Source organism: Bos mutus, chromosome 6 (genome assembly GCF_027580195.1).
Source record: "Bos mutus isolate GX-2022 chromosome 6, NWIPB_WYAK_1.1, whole genome shotgun sequence".
Lineage (NCBI taxonomy): Eukaryota > Metazoa > Chordata > Mammalia > Artiodactyla > Bovidae > Bos > Bos mutus.
The window spans coordinates 18,869,812-18,890,112 of record NC_091622.1 but is presented as its reverse complement, the minus strand read 5'-3'; the positions used below and the strand labels follow the sequence as shown (position 1 = coordinate 18,890,112).

Sequence of the window (20,301 nt, the reverse complement as noted above, 5' to 3'; positions counted from 1 at the left end):
CTACTACAAATGACTACCATCACTTTCAGGGAGAAAAAAAAAAGAGCTCCAGGTGATCTGAACAGGAACCTAAAGAAAATTAAATTTGAAAAACCATGAAATGAAGAGAAAAAAAAATTAATAGGAAAGAAAGCTGTGAGATAAAAAGGTCTAGTTCTTCAATTCAATACAGAAAAAAGCATGCAAAATTGAATTCCAAGTGATTTAGCACAACTATGAAGATCTAGAAGGAAAAAAGCAAACAATACTGTCAGAAAACCAAAACGGGAAGCAGCATTTCTGTCAGTTTTCCTTACACCTCACTGGCTACCTTCCTTAGTCTCCTCGGTAGACTGGTAACTCTTCTACCCAAGTTTAAATACTTCTAGTTCCTCCATCTTTGATTCTGGGTCTTCAACTGGGTTTTTTCCTTATTTACTCCCAAGGCTGAAAAACTCCTAAATTTTACATCAAGCCCAGAGTTCTCTTTTAAACTCCATAGCCAATTTCTCACTTTAATATAAAAGTCACCTCAAACTCAACAGAACTCAAACTGAATTTATAGTTTGCTCCTTAAGCCTTTCCCTTTAGTACCAGTAAATGGTACCACTATCCTGCTAGCTGCTCAGGCTACAAAGTTAGGAGTCATTTCCATTTCTCAAATCCAAAGAAAAGGCACTGCTATTTCTATCTCTCAAATGTCTACAGAATCTGCAGTTTGCTTCATTTGCCACAATCTGGGTCCAAGCCAACATCATTTCTTACTAGATTACTACAACAATCTCTTAACCAGTCATCTCTGATTAATCGTTACTGCCCCCCAACATATTTTCATACTAAAATCTAAGTGCTAAAATAATAATTAATAAAAGTGAATATGTAACTCCCTGTTTAGCCTTGTTTTTTGTTATTTTGTGTATTGCTCACCAACTTCCAGTTACACTGGGTAACTGGTCTTCCTTCACCTTTCCTACCTTAAAGTACTATTACATGGATTCCCATTGCCTAACATGATCTTCCCTGTTTTTCTCCCAGTGAACTCCTATCATGAAACACAGCGATTAAGAGCACAGACTATTTGGTTTGGGCTCAAATTTTAGGTTTAATACTCATTAGTTTGCTAACCTCTCTATGCCAAGGTTTCCTCTTCTGCAAAATGGGGGAAAAATAAGGACCTAACCCACAGAGCTGTTGTGAGGTTGAAATGAGTTAATATAAAATAAGGACCTGGCATGTAAGAATCACTAAGTGTTAGCTATTATTATTACTATACAGTTAAATGTGATTTCCTCCAGAAATACTTTCCTGGTCGCCCAAATCAATTTGCTCCTTCTATAATATAATCTATTTCACAGTGTACTTTTCTTTTGTAGCACTTATTTGAAATCCTAAGGATTTGTATACATTTTTATCTAATATCTTTGTTCTTTACTAGATACTAGATGCATTTCCTGATGGCAGGAAAGATTTTGATCTTGTTCAAAATGCATCACCAGTGTCTAACATGATATCTCAAACATATGCATCTAATTTAAAAATACCTATTAAATTAGTTAACTTGAGCAAAGGCTCAATGTGGCCATTAGAAATGAATAAGTCTCATATAATGACTGTCATTTTCTAAATAGAAATCTGTCCTGTGTAGAAAAGTATATGCCTGCTCTGTAAACTAGGTGTAATAATACCACAATAGCACTGATTTTAATATAAAAGACCATCAGAATATGCTAAAATGTGCATACTCCATTAATTAATAATTTTAAATTAATATTCACAAGTCTCCATATCTAAAGTGTTTGGCATTAATATAAAATTTGTCAGGTTTACAATGATTTAGAAAAAAAAATTATCAAGTTTCTTCAGGAAACTCCTTCAAAGCTCCATAAACTAGAGTTTGCCAAAGCTTCAGGATCCTAAGGAACTTTAAAGTAAATATTACTTTAATATAGCAGACCCATAAGCCTGGCAGAATATCAAAGATTCTCCCAGAGGTAATGGAATATATACCAAGACAATGTTTCCAATATGAACCAGGTTTTTCTCCAAAAAATCATTAGAGAGACTTCATCCTGAATCTCTAAACAACTGTTTGAAAATAACTTCTGCTTGTTATAAAACAATATAGTTTCACAGAATAAAATATGACAAAGATATTTGAGAATCATAACACGCCAAATATGTCAGCAATATAGTGGCATTATTTATAAAAAACAAATGTGACACCAAGATGAACTTTAAAGAGTGGGACATACAAGAACCATGAAATAATCTTTCCTATATGAAATATTTGATGAGTGCCAAGTATCTCTGTAGTGTACATACAGCTTGAACTGTAAGTTTTAAGCCAATGCTAAGAAATGGAAGAGAGCACAATATTAAGCAAAACAGATAATAAAGTAGTTGAGTAAAAAGAGGGACTAAATGAAAGATTTTAAAAAACTTTTAACTTAGAGAAAGAGGTAAATTGTGAATGTGTTAAGATAATATGAAAGTTTATTAGAATACAGTTACGCATCATTCTTTCTTTGGGCTTCCCTGATGGCTCAGAGGTTAAAGCGTCTGCCTCCAATGCAGGAGACCCGGGTTTGATCCCTGGGTCGGGAAGATCCCCTGGAGAAGGAAATGGTAACCCACTCCAGTATTCTTGCCTGGAGAATCCCATGGACGGAGAAGCCTGGTAGGCTACAGTCTACGGGGTCGCAAAGAGTCGGACACGACTGAGCGACTTCACCTTCACAATTCTTTCTTTATTCACAGTAAAAACTGAGACTAGCTCATCACCTTTTAAATAAAATACCTAAATAAATATTTACACAGTCAAACTGATAAAGGGTAATTCTGTGCTTAAGAAACAGTATTGTTACTAGGTCACTGTGATGGTCAGTTTTATGAGTCAACAGGCTAGGCTATATAGTCTTCAGTTATTCAAACGCTAGCCTAGGTGTTACTGTGAAGGCATTAAATAATTGATTAAAATCTACAATTAGTTTAATGTGAGTAAGGACGATTACCCTAGATAATCTTGGTGGTCCTGATTCAATGAGTTACTAACTCCTCAAGAGCAGAATCCAGTCTTCTCTGGAGAAGAAACTCTACTCTTGGGACCATGACTTTAGTTATTATATAAAAATTAGCCTTTGTCGTTGATGATCTGCCCTCTGGATTTCAGGCTAGCTTACCCAGCCCCCACAATCACATAAACCAACTCCAACCAATTAATCTATAGCTGTCAGGCTATCTAGCCATCTATCTCCTACTAGTTCTGCCTCTCTGATGGAACTCTAAACTGATACAGACACTCAGGTTGAAATATATATATATATATGCAGCTAGAGATACAGAATTATCTTATAGGCCCTTAACAATTCAACTATTCTCCACCTAAATTTCAAATCTATTAATTAAAATAATTTTGTTCTTGATTTTCTAGCAATAAAAAAAGATTTTTGGGTAATCAATACCAAATCAATTGGAATATATTACCATTTATAATCCTTTCTATGCTTCTAAAACTGCTGAGATTTCAAGTTCAAAAGAAAAAGATTCAAGTTTGTTAACTTAAGTATTTTCATGCTTTACTGACCTTTTTTCTTTTAAAGATATTTTATTCAATTTCTCTTTTGATAAATCAAGTTCAAAATTCGAATGTAAACTATTCTTGAGATTAAATACATCAACCTGCTGAGTTAGCAAGAAACTAATATCCTCTTGAATCAGTTCTGAATGATCTGTTGGAAACAGTGAAAGCTTGACTTCTGAGCTAACCTAACATGTGAAAACATAAGGTTACTAAAATGAACCACATGTTACACGTTACTCCAAGTAAAATGGGGAGAGTGTGGGACTAACAATGACAAGATGAGAAATATCTGTGTAACAAGAACAGAATAAAGGAACCAAAATTAAGATTGTTTGAGGAGACAAGTACAGTCCAAACCAAAATGATTACATCATTGAGAAATATGCATTGTTCACTTAGGAGATTGTTGACTTTTCAAACTAAATGTAACTGAAATGACTGGGATGTTTGGAACAAACAGACCTTCACAACAACACTTACTCTAATTTCATTAGGTACTCCTTATGCTTACGACTTTTCAGGACAATGAACATTGCCAATAGTAAAAAAAAAAAAAAAAAAGTAATCGAATTCCCTAACCTTTTGACAATAACAGGTATTTTCATTCCAGGCAGTCAAACTTAAAATATATGAATTTTATACACATCCATAATCTGTGTGTCCCTGGAAGAGAGGGCTGTGGAGACCTAGGAGCAGGACAATCAGGGGAAACAGAGTAACCAGGAATATGGTCATTGGGCCCAAGGAGACTACCCACATTGTTGAGCCAGGTTCAACATCAACAGAGTTTAACAGTGTCCAAGAGGATTACTTCCTACCTGACATTTATAACTAAAAAGAAGTTTCCTGCGCAGTTAGCAGTAGGGCTCCCCAGAGAGATTATGTCATAAGGTTTTTCCTAGTTCAGTATTTACAGAGGTACCTAAGTATTCACTTAGGTACAGGGATGAAAAAAAGGAGCTCAAGACTCTTGACTCTAGGACTACTGAGTCAATTATCCCAAAAAGCCTAGGGAAAATTGGACACAGGCAAGACCCCAGTCATCTGAAGGGATGCTCCAAATAGGCTTCCAGTCAGTGGGAAACAAAAAAGAGCACTTCAGGATACAAGAATAAAGAAGTCCTGGGTTTCCCTGGTGGCTCAGTGGCAAAGAATTGGCCTGCTAATGCAGGAGACACAGGTTCCATCCCTGATCCAGGAAGATCCCACATACCAAGGAGAAACTAAGCCCATGCACCACAACAGTGGAGCCTATGCTTTAAAGCCTGGGAGCTCAAACTATTGAACTCTGCGCGCCCTAGAGCCCAGGCTCTGCAACAAGAGAAGCCACCACAATGAGAAGACCAGAGCACCACAAATAGAGAGTAGCCCCCGACTGCCGCAACTAGAGAAAAGCCCGAGCAGCAGTGAAGATCCAGCACAGCCAAAAATAAATAAATAGATCTTAAAAAAAAAAAAAAAAGAAATGAAAAAGTCCCAAGAACTGAGTAAAGTGCCAAGAATTTGGGAAGATAAGCATAGTCTAAATTTTCAGATCTACAACAGCAAATTTTGGTTACTCATTACAGATGATAATGATCTACCATATAGCTATACTGGAGTGATTTTTGGAACCAGGCCAATTCCACAAGACAAAATTCTTTAGAATTTGTAATTGTATGGAGGTGGGTGGTATTTAAGGCATTCAGGGGTTGACAATATTTTATCAACTATTTGGTTATATAAAAGCCCCAAATGATATCTACAATTTAGTTATTGTCTTGAAGCTCTTCAGCAAACAAATACTTTAGCAAAAAGATTTTTTAAATTTGCTTGTTTGTAAACAACAAACTTGCCAAAAGTTCCTTAATTGCTACTTAACTGCTCTGTGCCTCAATTTCCTCATCTGTAAAATGTGAATACAATAAGAGTTCCTACTTCATGGTAATGTTGTAAGGATTAAGTTAACTAAAACATGTAAAGCATTTAGAATACTGCCTAATAAGTAATAAACACTCAATAAATGTTAGCCATTAATAACATTTATTACAAAAAACATTTTCCATTCAAATTCTATAAAACTTTCAGAGAAACTATTTTCAAGAGGCATAACCTAGACTACTTGAAAGTATCATTTAGCCTGTTTTTCAGCAAAACTAAGGGAATAAGAGTTTGCATTTTTTTTCAGCACCTGTAATATTAGGTTGAAACATCTGAAAACGAGATTTTTAAGGGAATAAAAACAGTACAATATCAGTAAGTATATGGGGTTATCTTTCACAATTCATTTTGTTAGAAAAATTAAATATATTTCACTGAAATGCATTTAAAATAATTTTAAGCATGAAATTAAGCTTTCAAAAATAATTTAAAAATAATTAAAATATTGCCACCATAAGCACCTTCAGGGGTGCTATGGATTGAACATTTGTGCCCCACCTCCAAAATCCATATGCTGACACCTAATCCTCAGTGTGATGGTGTCCAGCAGTGGGGCTCTGGGGGGCGATTAGATCATGAGGGTGTCCATGCTAAGTCGCTTCAGTCATGTCCAATTCTTTGCAACTCCATGGACTGTAGGCCCACCAGGCTTCTCTGTCCATGGGGATTCTCCAGGCAAGTACTGAAGTGGGTTGGCATGGCCTCCTCCAGGGGATCTTCCCAATCCAGGGATTGAACTCGAGTCTCTTATATCTTCTGCATTAACAGGCACTAGCCCCACATAGGAAGCCATGAGGGTAGGGCCCTCACAAACAGGATCAGTGCTCTTCTTTTGTAAAAGAAGCCTGAGAAAACTCCCTTTCCCCTCCCACCAAGTGAGGTTACAGGGAGAAGATGACTGTTAATGAAGAAGTGGACCTCACCAGACATAGCATCTGCTATTGCTTTAATCTTGGATTTCTCAGCCACCAGAACTGTGAGAAATAGACAAGCCACTCGGTTTATAGTGTCATATTTTAGCAAGGAGAATGGGCAAAGATACAAGTTATAGAAGAACCTGACTTTATGACTGCATGCGTGCATGCTAAATTGCTCTAGTCATATACAACTCTTTGTGACTCTAGGGACCATAGCCTGCCAGCCTCCTCTGTCCATGGGATTCTCCAGGCAAGAATAACAGTGTAGGTTGCCAAGCCCTCCCCCAGAGGACTGAACCTACATCTCTTACATCTTCTGCACTGGCAGCCAAGTTCTTTATCACCAGTGCTACCTGGGAAGCCCCGACTATACTACTAAAAAGGCAGTAAATTCTTCCTGGTGAAATACTGACTTTTTAACCAATAGAATTCAACTCTACTAAATGAAATCCTAAAAAAAAAGACTAATGCAGCTAGGAAGAGGTAAAAACATTAGTGACTCTCTTTTCACGGGAAAAAAACTTAGCCCAAATTATTACTTTCAATCATAAAATACATTCTAATAGACAATTCTAAAGTTTCTGTTGGGCTTCTCAGGTGGCTCAGTGGTAATGAATCCACCTGCCAATGCAGGAGATGCAAGAGATGCATGTTTGATTCCTGGGTCAGGAAGATCCCCTGAAGAAGGAAATGGCAAACCACTTCAGTCTTCTTGCTTGAAAAATTCCACGGACAGAGGAACCTGGTGGGATACCGCCCACAGGGTCACAGCGAGTCAGACATGATAAGCAACAGAACACAAAGTTTCTAACATTAGTCTTTCATTTCCTTTTTGGAGAGATGAAGAAATATGCTTGAGGATAGGGGCTTCCCTGAAAAAGAATATTAAAAATCCTGATTCTCAGATCTGAGAAATATGAATCATTCAAATGCAGTCAGGAAAACTCAAATGACTCAGTTTGGCTGGAGCGAAAAGTGATGGCAAGCAAACATACACACTCTGATTACTTTATATGTTTACTATTTATTATTATGGCTTCCCTGGTGGCTTAGATGGTAAGAATCTGCCTGCAATGCAGGAGACCCAGGTTCGATCCCTGGGTTGGGAAGATCCCCTGAAGAAGGGCATGGCAACCCACTCCAGTATTCTTGCCTGGAGAATCCCATGGACAGAGGAGTCTGGCAGGCTACAGTCCATTGGGCTGCAAAGAGTCAGACAGGACTGAGCAATTAACACTTACTGTGTATCAGTTCAGTTCAGTTCAGTCGCTCAGTCATGTCTGACTCTTTGTGACCCCATGAACCATAGCACACCAGGCCTCCCTGTCCATCACCAACTCCTGGAGTCCACCCAAACTGATGTCCATTGAGTTGGCAATGCCATCCAACCATCTCATCCTCTGTTGTCCCCTTCTCCTCCTGCCCTCAATCTTTCCCAGCATCAGGGTCTTTTCAAATGAGTCAGCTCTTCGCATCAGGTGGCCAAAGTATTGGAGTTTCAGCTTCAACATCGGTCCTTCCAATGAACACCCAGGACTGATCTCCTTTAGAATGGACTGGTTGGATCTCCTTGCAGTCCAAGGGACTCTCAAGAGTCTTCTCCAACACCACAGTTCAAAAGCATCAATTCTTCGGTGCTCAGCTTTATTTATAGTCCAGCTCTCACATCCAAAATGATACACTGTGTATATTATAACCTAATCAGGGTTTCAGGGTAGAGAACACAAAATATGAGAAAACAACAACTCACCGTGCTTTCCCCTAGAAATATCCACATACTGGCACAGTCTGGGGTGAGTGATGGTCTTGAGGATTTGAAAGCGCCCTAAAATCTTGATGGAATTTGGTGTGAGAGGAAGCCCATTGCTTCCACAGACATCATGGGGCAGAGCAGAGGCAAAGAAGGTAAAGGCACCCATTTCGGCATCCTTCAAGGGAAACATTCTTGGTGTCCTAAATCTTCCCAGGTAATCTAGAAAAGGAGAGAATTTTTTGATAGATCAGCTAAACATTAAGCCAGTGTTTTCTCACCTTAAATATGATTAACCATATATAATTTGGAGGGAAATGTCAATCTGTACATTTTACAGCAAAATTATCAATGTGAGAATATTTCAAGATAATATCAAAGAGGAAAAACCACCCAATCATGAATTTATATTGTAGCTCTAAATCAAAATCAAAGATTTGCAATGGCATATAAAGGAAAAGACAGAACACTCCCTCTGCAAGGATGCCTGACAATTTTAAGAGTTTAGAAGAAGTTTGTTATTGTACATTCACATTAATAAGGCTCTTCTCTTTACCCAAAGTTTGAATGTACCACAGACTACAAACACTTTTCTTTTTCACAGTGCAAGGAGTCAGGAGAGGAAATAAGGACACCAACCAGAACTTTAAATAATCAAGGACTCTATTAACAGTATTAAGTATCAAACTAACATCACCCAGCAAGCCCACTAATAGGCATATGCCCTGAGGAAACCACAACTGAAAAAGACACATGTACCCCAATGTTCAATGCAGCACGATTTATAATAGTTAAGACATGGAAGCAACCTAGATGTCCACTGACAAATGAATGGATAAAGAGCTGTGGTACATATATACAATGGAATATTATTCAGCCATAAAAAGGAACACATTTGAGTCAGGTCTAATGAAGTGGATGAACCTAGAGCCTATTATACAGAGTGAAGTAAGTCAGAAAGAGATAAGCAAATATCATTATTAATGAATATGTGTATTAATATATATATATGGAATCTAAAAATATGGTACTGATGAACAGATTTTCAGGGCAGCAATGGAGATGCAGACAGAGAGAAGAGACTTATATTGGTGGGGTGGGGAGGAAGGAGAGGGTGTGGGATGAATGGAGAGAGAACATGGAAACATATGCATTACCATATGCAAAATAGATAGTCAATGGGAGTTTGCTGTATGACTTAGAGAACTCAAACTTGGGCTCTTCAACAATCTAAAGGGGTGGGATGGGGTGGGAGGGAGGTTCAAGAGGAAGGGGACACATGTCTACCTATGACTGATTCATGTTGATAGCAGAAACCAACACAATATTGCAAAGCAATTATCTTTCAATTAAAAATAAATTTTTAAAAATAAAAAAATTAAAAGAATTAAACTAGATAACAAACAGCCTTATAATGTTACTTAAATAACTAATCGACTTTTGTCTTAAAGCCAGGCGCTTGCAAGTGATGTTTTACTCCCCTCACTGATCTTGACAGATGTTATTGCCTCCAGGTTAGAAATAGATATTCTACCTGAAGTTCCTGAGGGGTCTAGCAGTATCATTTCCAAAACAAATGGAGTCCAGCATTTTATCATGAAGTGGCCTGAAGATTAAGAAGCTTAATTTAAAATCAGTTATCACATTATGGCAACCACAATAAAAAAGTTTTCCCAACAAAAAATCTCTCTCTTACCGAGGTGTCTCACTAAAAAGACATTGATTGTTCAGGCACTGCATTCTTCCCTTCCAGGTTTCACAATAAAACCTGGAAGTCTAAATCAAGACAATAGGCTGCTTTTCATATATCTGTCTAGAAACTTCATTAAAACATTAAAAAGAACTGCTTTAAAAGGCGTAAACTCGTAACAAGGAAGAGGGCAGAAAGAGGCCGTGAGCTGATTTCAAGAAACTCCTAAAAGCATTCTGAATAGGTAAGAGCATGGTCACAAGAAACAGAGAGAAGGAGGTTACAATCTATGATATAGTTAAGAGGTGTGCTCATCCTCTTCAGATCAGAGGCTTCAGAATCAGAGAAGGAGGGAACAGTGGTGAACAACAGCAGTCGGAAGAATATTTGAAATGAGAAATAGGGCATCTGAAAGGCTGAAGAACAGAAGACTCAACTTTGCCACCAGACCCCCATTACTAGCAAGTTATCTATCCTCCTATCCAAGGATAAGGTGACTACTGCACCATTGTAGGAAAAGCAGTCATGAGATTAGGGAAGAATCTATAAGAAACTTCAAAAATACTAAGTAATATCCTAGTTCTTAATTGATGGGTTAAGGGTGTTCATATTATTCTCCATAATTTCACATTCTATATCTCCACCTATCTATGTATATGTGCTATATACAATACATTTCATAAAAATGAAAGCTTTTTTCATTTTAAATTGAAAAACATTTTTAAACACAATGAACTGATTTTCAACAAAGGCCAAGGAATTGAATAGGAAATGACAGTCTTTTTAATAAATGGTGTTACAAAAAGACGTTCACATGGGAAGAAGATTAGCCACAATCCCTACTGCTACATCCACAGAAGTCTGATATGGATTATGCTTCTGCACAAGAAGAAAAAAAAAAAAAAGAGGATATTTTTGCAACCTTAGAATAGGCAAATGTTTCTCAAGCAGGATAAGAAAAGCCATAAAAAAACGGACGTTAGGGGCCTCCCTGGTGGTCCAGGGGTTAAGAATCCACCTGCCAACACAGGGGACATGGGTTCAATTCCTGGTCTGGAAGATCCCACATGACACAGAGCAACTGAGCACATGCACCACCAACTGCCAAGCCCCAGCTCTAGAGCTCACAGGCCACAGCTACTGAGCCCATGAGTCCTAGAGCCTGCGATCTGCAACAAGAGAAGCCACTGCAGCAAGAAGCCTGAGCACCACAACAAAGCGTTGCCCCGCTCGCGGCAACTAGAGAAAGCCAGCACAGCAATGAAAAGCTAGCACAACCAAACATAAATAAATAAATCTTAAAAAAATACTTTAGTTAAGAAAATCTATTGTTTCTCTGTCCTGCTGCTGCTAAGTCGCTTCAGTCGTGTCCAACTCTGTGCGACCTCATAGATGGCAGCCCACCAGGCTGCCCCGTCCCTGGGGTTCTCCAGGCAAGAACACTGGAGTGGGTTGCCATTTCCTTCTCCAATGCAAACAAATGGAAATTAAAATGAAAACAGATCTCATCTGAGCCGATTAAAAACAAAACAATGAGAATTTTTTTAAAAAGATGAACTTTATAAAGTGGGCTTCATCAAAATGAAAAACATTGCACATCAAAAGCCACATTTGACAAAGTACAAATCCAAGCTATTATGACATATCTATATATATATACATATGACATTTTTATAAAATACATACATATATATATATATATATATGCATGTATGTTTGTATATATGATAACAGGGCTTCCTGGTAACAGATTAGCATTCAGAATATATAAAGAATGCCTATGACTTAATAATAAAAAGAAAGACAAGTCAACACAAAATAGGTAAAAATCTGAAATGTGTATTTTTCACAAAAGAGGAATTCACATAGACAATAAACACATGGAAAAGTTCTCAATGTAATTAATCAGCAGGAAAATGCAAATTAAAACCACAACATACCATTTTACAACTACCAGAATGGCTAAAATTGGAGTGACTGACAATACCAAGTGTTGAGAAAAATGCAGAATTGGAGCTGATTCTCTGCTGCTGAGAAGGCAATGGCACCCCACTCCAGTACTCTTGCCTGGAAAATCCCATGGACGGAGGAGTCTAGTAGGCTGCAGTCCATGGGGTCGCTAAGAGTCAGACACGACTGGAGCGACTTAGCGCAGCAGCAGCAGCAGCAGCTCTGCTTCTTACGGTAGTGCTAAAATGACACGAGGACTTTGAAAAACTGCACTAAAGTTAATAGTACACCTTACGATTCAAATTCCATTCCTATTGGGTATTAACCCAATAATAACTAAAATGTCCATAAAAATACTTGTATGAGAATGTTCACAGTAATTTGATTCATAACAGCCCCAAACTGGAAGCAAGGTAAACATAACACAAGTGAACTGCTAAGCAAGTTGTGGTATATTCATCCAATGAAATGCTATTTCAAAACAACAAAAAAGGAATAAATATGCCAAAATATTGGAGAAGGCAATGGCAACCCACTCCAGTACTCTTGCCTGGAAAATCCCATGGACAGAGGAGCCTGGTGGGCTGCAGTCCACGGGGTCTCGAAGAGTTGGACACGACTGAGCGACTTCACTTTCATTTTTCACTTTCAGGCATTGGAGAAGGAAATGGCAACCCACTCCAGTGTTCTTGCCTGGAGAATTCCAGGGACGGCGGAGCCTGGTGGGCTGCCATCTATGGGGTCGCACAGAGTCAGACACGACTAAAGCAACGTAGCGTAGCATGCCAAAATATGGATGTATCTCAAAAATATTATGTTGATGAAAGGAGTAGACACAGAAGAGTTCATATCCTATGGCTTCATTTAAATGTTACAGGACTACAGTTTTAAACTATAGTCATAAGAATGAGCATGTAGTGCTTGGGGTGGGGAGGAGGGTTGTGGGAACAGTCTTGGCAAGAGAAAGGTAGGAACTTTCTGGAGTAGTACAAATGTTTCACATCTTGATTAGGGTGGTGACTGTTACATGTTTGTTGACATGTATCAAAATTCACTAAACTGGTCACTTAAAATCAGTGCTTTTTAATATTTGTAAATCTTATCTCATTAAAAAAGAACAATGAAACAAAATTAAGGGAATATGAGAAAAATAATTTTAAAAATTAGTGCTTGGAAATTAAACATATGATTATCAAACTAGACAGAAGTGTTGGAAAATAAAGTTGAGACTACTACTCAGAACATGAAGCAAATGCACAAACAGATAAAAACATAAAAGATTACAAACACAGTGAATCAAACCAAGAATTCAACAACCACCTTACAGGAATTTCAACAAAAGAGAACAGAGAAAAATAAAGAGGGAAAAATTATAAAAGACTAGGAGAAAATTCCCCACAGTTGAAGGGAAATTAAAGAGGCCAGAGATATTTATTCAGGCTTCACTGAATGAGTTCATTGCAAGGAGAACAAACTTAGAACAAAACATGTCATAACAGATTTTCAAAGCTTCAAGTATAACTGAAAATGTTAATAATTTCAGAGAGAAAACAAACAGTTTAGGCATCAAAACATCAAGATCCAACACTCATTCTCATGTCCCCAGGAGCATCAACGGAAGTTAGAAGATGGTGACGCCTTGAAAAATTGTAAGAAACATAATTTAGTTTCTATACCCAGCCAAAGTATCAATCATAATAGTAAAATAATAATTTACATTATGCAAACATTAAAAAATAAAATCACTACCCACATATTTTTATGAATACATTTTTTAAAGATGTATTCTACCAAAACAGAGCAGAAGACCAAGTAGTAAAAGACATTGTACCTTATTGTACCTTTGTACAATACTGTAACATTGCACCTTATTCAAGATTTCAATGAATATAATCCAGTATAGAAGCTGTCAAAAGGATCAGAAAGTAATCTGTTCAAATCAAACAGAAAGTAATGGGGCTCCAAGGGGAGTGTCTTCAAGCAGAGAAATGGCAGGGAGTTTCTCATACAAAGAATAAGAGGACCTGGTGAATAAAGCACATGAATCTTTTCCCTCGAAGAAAGTACAAAGTCCTCTGCGAAAGTGAGGAGGGTCAAAAACTATATAATTAGTATATAATCCAAAAAATTAAGCACACTTAACTATGGCATAATTTTTGTCACTGCAGAAGAGGAAAGAACAACCCATTTGACGTTAATATTACAAATCTCATTAGTGTGGTACATAGGTTATGCAATTAAACACCTGGAAGAAAATGTATAATGGCATATTTCTTAGCTATGCACTGAAGTTTATTTACAAAACCATAATATTGTAACATTTTACTGGTTTTTATACACATAAACAAAGCAAAAAACAATTGGAGTTAAGAAATACACTGTAACTATTAATAACATTGTCAATGTATAAGGAAAAGTCCATCTACTGAAAGGCAGGAGTGGATGTGGTTTCTGCCATCTAAAGGTAGAGTCACTACTTTCCTTGTTTTACTAAATAAGGAGCCAAATATATGTATTTTCAAAAGTTGATGTGAAAAAATAAAGTTTACATATTATTTAGAATTATGAAACTAACCAGTATTAAAACTAAAAATTGTGATAACCACTCAAAAATTTGTAGAAGAGAGGTTGTGGATGGTGTGGGCTATCTTAAGAAGTCAATTAAAAAAAAAAGAATTAGCAGTTTAACATATTATTCAACATACATTACCTAAAATTAGAAAAGATTAAATGTGGTTATGTTTGAAGGAACAGGACTGAGGGCAGGAAGGAAGACACTGAGCTGCTGCATTTTATTATTACTATGCTTTTTGGTTTTCAATTAGACACACCTATCACTTAGACAACTAAAGATCAAATCACCAAATAAAACGCAAATAATTCAAAACGATAAAACATTAGTTAGCACAAACCATTTCATCAACGTTCTGCTTCAACTACGTCTTAAGTTGGGTATACATAAAAAGGTTCACCTACAACAAATACACTCACATAGATTTCCTCACACTTAGTAAGTGGAAGAAAGTCAGTGGGGAGAAAAAAAACACCTGAGATGAGAGATTAGTTGAGAGAGAGAGAGGAAAACAAAAACAAAAACAAACCAAAAAACAATAGAAGAAGCTGGATCTGAACATTCATTCATTCACCAAATATCCTGAATTTCCTATTTGAAGTCATGCGCTTTTCCAGCTTCTGCCTCACGAGTGAACAAACACGACAATATTTGCCCACAAAGAACTTGAAGCGGAAATGCATCATAGGCAAAAAAGGTCAAAAATTGGGCAAAACATGCTTATTTCATTATAAATAAAACAGCTTACACATTTTTAATGGGTTAGTAACACTAGTCTATTTACTTTATATACTTTTCCCCAGTTGTCTTTGTAGCCCAAACAAAAACAGGGACAAGAGTCCTTGAAAAGCAACCACTGACAACTCTTTTACATTCTTCCACTTCACAAATGAATGTCACATCTCGATAACTGACTAAGCCTTTGAAAACAAGAAACAAACCAAAGCAAGAGTTCGAATCTACGTTGACTAGTGGAGAGAGTCGAATCCACATTCTCTAAGCTCCTCTTTCAACCTTCCTTTGGAACAGCCAGGCAGCAGTTCCTTTTAAAAAGATGCCTACAGTTCTCAAAGGAGTCAGGTGAGTAGGGAGGAGGGCTGTAGGTGGGGATTGGAAACTGTGATCAGTAGCCAAAAGCAGCACCGGTGACCTCTTTTAACCACAGCGGGAAGTGCGGGGCCATTCGCTGCATCTGACCCGCCTCTATCTCCCGTCTCACCCACCCGTTAAAAACTGGGAAACCCAAATACCTGCCTCTGGGTCTGGGGACGCAGGCAGACACAGACAAGGGGATGCAGCTGCTACACAGGGCCCCAGAGCTGTCGCTGTGGCTGGTGTTGTCGCTATTGCTTAGGGCACCAGGCCGCGCACTGCAGGTACTTCTACAAAAGAGGCTGCTCCTGGAGCTCCGGGAGCTCCAAGACTGCCCTCTGCCCGCGAGCGAAGTCAGCTGGGGTTGCCAGCTCGGAATCCGGCCAGGAGCGCGAGCCCGGCACTCTCCGCTGACAGCTCCCGGCTCTCCCAGCTACCCGCAGCTCGGCCCTTTCCTCTGACATCACAGTTTCTGCGACGGAATTCTAAAGAAAGACCCCGGCGTCTAGCATCTTGCCTCTTGCCCAACCTGGCGAGAAAATGTAGCGACCGAGGAAGAGGTGCAGGATGATTGGCGTTATTGACTGAGGGGATGGACGACAGAGGATGTGGTGTGGCTGCGCACAGGAGAGCGGGGGACAGAGAATTTGGAGTGGACTCTGTAGACCGCTCGGGCGTTTAGCGAGGACACCTTTTTGGGTCCTTTCTCACTGTCTTCGTGAGGCGCAGGCGCTCCTTACCTGCTCCCGGCCGAGGCTGCTGAGGTGTCTCTGTCGACCGATACATGTGAGTTTTGTGCGCAGAGGGTCCCGGGGAGGACGGATTACGATCGTAGGAGTCCCCTTTCCCTTACTGGCCTTCGGGAGCTAGGACCTGGCCTGCGGGTACTAGTGGGAAGCCCTCGCACAGCAGCGCGGATCTAGGCCTGAGGAAATATGGAAGAGCTTGGGACCTTTTGAAGGAGCCAAGTTTGAAAAATGGGACGCGGGGCCGAGGGAAAGGATGTTACTGGGAAAAGTATACGCACAAACATGATTACTTTTGTGCGTGTGAGAGAGCACTGGGTGTAGTGATAGGAATTCGCTCTTTGCGCAGGTGGTTATTCGACGTCCACCATGTTCCAGGCACCGTTTTGCTGCTGCTGCTGCTGCTGCTAAGTCGCTTCAGTCGTGTCCGACTCTGTGCGACCCCATAGACGGCAGCCTACCAGGCTCCGCCGTCCCTGGGATTCTCCAGGCAAGAATACTGGAGCGGGTTGCCATTTCCTTCTCCAATGCATGAAAGAGAAAAGTGAAAGTGAAGTCGCCCAGTCGTGTCTGACTCTAGCGACCCCATGGACTGCAGCCTACCAGGCTCCTCCATCCATGGGACTTTCCAGGCAAGAGTACTGGAGTGGGGTGCCATTGCCTTCTCCGAGGCACCGTTTTAGGCGTTGGTAAAAAGGAATGAGTAAAACAGATAAAAATTTCTTTCTACCGTAGTTCATGTTTTATTGAGGAAGACACATATTAAACAAAGTTTAAAACATTATCGTGTCTTAGATCGTAACGAGTGCTGAAAAGAAAAGTAGTAAAGCAGGGAAGGGGGATATGGCTTGAAATTTTAGTGTGGCCATTGAAGGTCTCACTGAAAAGGTCACTCAAGTAGAGGTGACAGAAACAGAGTTAATTGTAAGAGTAATTTGGGGAGGGGCTTCCCTGGTGGTTCAGTGGTAAAGAATCCATCTGCCAATGCAGGGTACACAGATTCAATTCCTGGTCCAGAAATATCACTTGGAAAAAGAAATGGGAAACTATTCCGGTATTCTTGCCTGAAAATCCCCATGGACAGAGGAGCCTGACGGGCTACAGTCCATATAGGGTTACAGAGAGTCAGACGGGACTTAGTGACTGAACAACAACCATATTTTGCAGTAGTGGAGTCAGGCTGAGGGATCAAACACTGCAAAAGCCATCAGACAGAAACTGGCCTGAACCATAAGGAAGCCTGTAGGTCAGAGTTGAGTGAAGGAGTTAGAGCTGGAGAAAGAATCAGAGAGCAGGAACAGGTCATGAAGGATCTTGAAGGGCATCTAGGTCACTTCACTAACAGTGAAGTGTTATATCCTGACTGCCTTTTTGAAAGAATCTCTCTGACTGCTGTCCAGAATAGACTGGAGAGAATAGGGTGAAAGACCAGGTAGGAGACTTGCGCACAAATTCTGGGAAGTTACTGTGGTGGCCTAAATAGAGGTGGTAAGAAATGGCCAGTGAGACTTTCAGTCCTCATAATTTAGTTATGCAAGAATTTTAATGGATGATGAGTTAATCTTTTTTAATTTTGTTTGGGGAACACTTTAAAATAACTCCTAGTGTGAGGTTGCTGCTGCTAAGTCGCTTCAGTCGTGTCCAACTCTGCGACCCCATAGATGGCAGCCCACCAGGCTCCCCCATCCCTGGGATTCTCCAGGCAAGAACACTGGAGTGGGTTGCCATTTCCTTCTCCAGTGCATGAAAGTGAAAAGTGAAGTTGCTCAGTCATGTCCGACTCCTAGTGACCCCATGGACTGCAGCCCACCAGGCTCCTCCGTCCATGGGATTTTCCAGGCAAGAGTACTGGAGTGGGGTGCCATTGCCTTCTCCGAGTGTGAGGTTAGGAGTATCAAACACAAGTTTAAAATCATGGCTTTACTATTTAATATTTGAATGGTGTTAGAAAAGTCACATAATTTCTCTTGAGTTTATCTATAAACTGGAAATATTGTGTCACAAGGTTGTAAAGATTAAATGACAGTGTATGTAATATGCCAGGCCCATTAAAATAGTGGCTACTATTATTAACTGTGTTCTTGGATTAGAAATGGAAAAAAGGAAACAAAAAAAAACAGTGGTGAGTGCACCTGTAAGATAAAGGTTTGGTTAAATCCTATTGGGAAAAATTTGACCAGATAAAAAATGACCTTGTTTGGTAGAGGGTCTTGGGAAACCAAGACATATCCCTTTTAAAATTTTATGTATTTGTCACTGGACAAAAAGCTTTTCTGTGTTAATGGCCATAGTGTTTGAGATATATGGACTGCCTTCTCTTAGCCATACTCTCATAGCCATCCCTTAGGCCCTGCAGCATCCCCTGTGTCCTCATTGGTAAAGGGGAAGAAGGCTCTGGTGAGTAAAGAAAAACAATCAAGAATAAATACAGATTTCCAGTTGTAAAGTGATTGTCACAGGGATGTAATGTACACCATAGTGACTATGGTTAATAATAGTTTTGCATATTAGAAAATAGACTGAATCTTGATGGTTCTCATCATAAGAAAAAAAATTATAACTATGTATGGTAAAGGATGTTAACTGGATTATTATGGTGATCACCTTGCAACCCAATCAAAAAATGGGCAGAATATCTAATAGACATTTCTCCAAAGCAGACATACAGATGGCCAAAAGGCACATGAAAAATGCTCAGCATCACTAATTATTAGAGAAATGCAAATCAAAACTATAGTGAGTTATCACCTTACATCAGTCAGAATGGCCATCGTCAAAAAAATTACAAATTATCAATGCTGTAGAGGGTGTGGAGGAAAGGAAACCCTCCTGCTCTGTTAGTGGGAATGTAAATTGGTGCAGCCACTATGAAGAACCGTATGGAGATTCTTTAAAAAACTAAAATTAGACCTACCATATGATCTTGCAATCCCAGTCCTGGGAAGATAGCTGAAGAAAACTGTAATTCGAAAAGATACATGCACCCCAGTGTTTACCTAAGCATTATTTACTATAGCCAAGATGTGGAAGCAACTTAAATGTCCATCAAAGAGATGAGTGGATAAAGAAGATATGGTGTGTATAGACAACACATGTGTGTGCACACACACATATGCACAATGAAATACCACTCAGCCGTAAAAAAGAATGAAATAATGCCATGTGTAGCACGATGGATGAACCTAGAGATTATCGTACTAAGTAAAGTCAGAGAGAGATAATGACAAATATCATACAATATCACTTACATGTAAAATTGAAAAATGAACTTATTTGCCAAACAGAAACAGACTTACGGATGTAGAAAGCAAACTTACAGTTACCAAAGGGGAAAGATGGATGGGGCAGGGGGGTGTAAATTAGGAATTTGGGAGTAACTTACACTCACTGCTGTTACTGCTAAGTCGCTTCAGTCGTGTCCAACTCTGTGCGACCCCATAGACGGCAGCCCACCAGGCTCCCCCGTCCCTGGGATTCTCCAGGCAAGAACACTGGAGTGGGTTGCCATTGCCTTCTCCAGTGCATGAAAGTGAAAAGTGAAAGGGAAGTCGCTCAGTCGCGTCCGACTCTTAGCGACCCCATGGACTGTAGCCTACCAGGCTCCTCCATCCATGGGATTGTCCAGGCAAGAGTACTGGAGTGGGTTGCCATTGCCTTCTTCTACTTTATATAAAACGGGTTAAGTAACATGGGCCTACTGTATAGCAGAGGGAACTATGCTCAGTATTTTGTAACAACCTATATGGGAAAAGAATCTGGATAAGAAACTATGTGTGTGTGTATATGTATGTATCTGAATTACTTTGCTGTGCACCTGCAACTAACACGACATTGTGAATCAGCTGCTTCAGTAGTAAAGTCACAGCTAATGAATGAGTTGCAGAGCTGAAATTTGAATTCATTCCCTGATCACATACTTGAAAGCAAAAAGCAGTAAATTCAAAGCAGGTATTTCAGTACATAACACAGGATGTGACTAAATGTAAGAGAGCATTAGATCAGTTAAATCAGCTATGGTTTTTTCCCTTAATTACTAGAGCCGTTTTACAGTTGACGGCATCTTATATTTGATGAGAAGCAATGCTTAGAGTGTCTAAGAAGAATA

At 39.3% G+C, this 20,301-nt stretch overlaps 2 protein-coding genes across 4 annotated transcripts in view; one reads left to right on the top strand and one right to left on the bottom strand.

Moving 5' to 3' along the window:
• Positions 1 to 15,871, bottom strand: part of TBCK (TBC1 domain containing kinase) — a 209,617-nt gene extending 193,746 nt beyond the window's left edge. The window contains exons 1-2 of one of the 3 annotated variants that reach the window (XM_070372045.1): positions 15,609 to 15,871; positions 8,147 to 8,368 (exon numbers count right to left, since the gene is read on the bottom strand). In XM_070372045.1, coding sequence (XP_070228146.1) covers positions 8,147 to 8,339 — 193 coding nt within the window. In that variant the 5' untranslated portion in view covers positions 8,340 to 8,368; positions 15,609 to 15,871. Of the gene's footprint in view, positions 1 to 8,146; positions 8,369 to 15,608 lie in introns of those variants that run through there. The other 2 variants (XM_005887304.3, XM_070372046.1) reach the window with 2 other exon arrangements.
• Positions 15,872 to 16,098: 227 nt separating this feature from the next.
• The window catches only part of AIMP1 (aminoacyl tRNA synthetase complex interacting multifunctional protein 1), a 28,908-nt gene continuing 24,705 nt past the window's right edge, over positions 16,099 to 20,301 (top strand). The window contains exon 1 of the mRNA XM_005887303.3: positions 16,099 to 16,236. Coding sequence (XP_005887365.1) covers positions 16,235 to 16,236 — 2 coding nt within the window. The 5' untranslated portion in view covers positions 16,099 to 16,234. The remainder of the gene's footprint in view (positions 16,237 to 20,301) is intronic.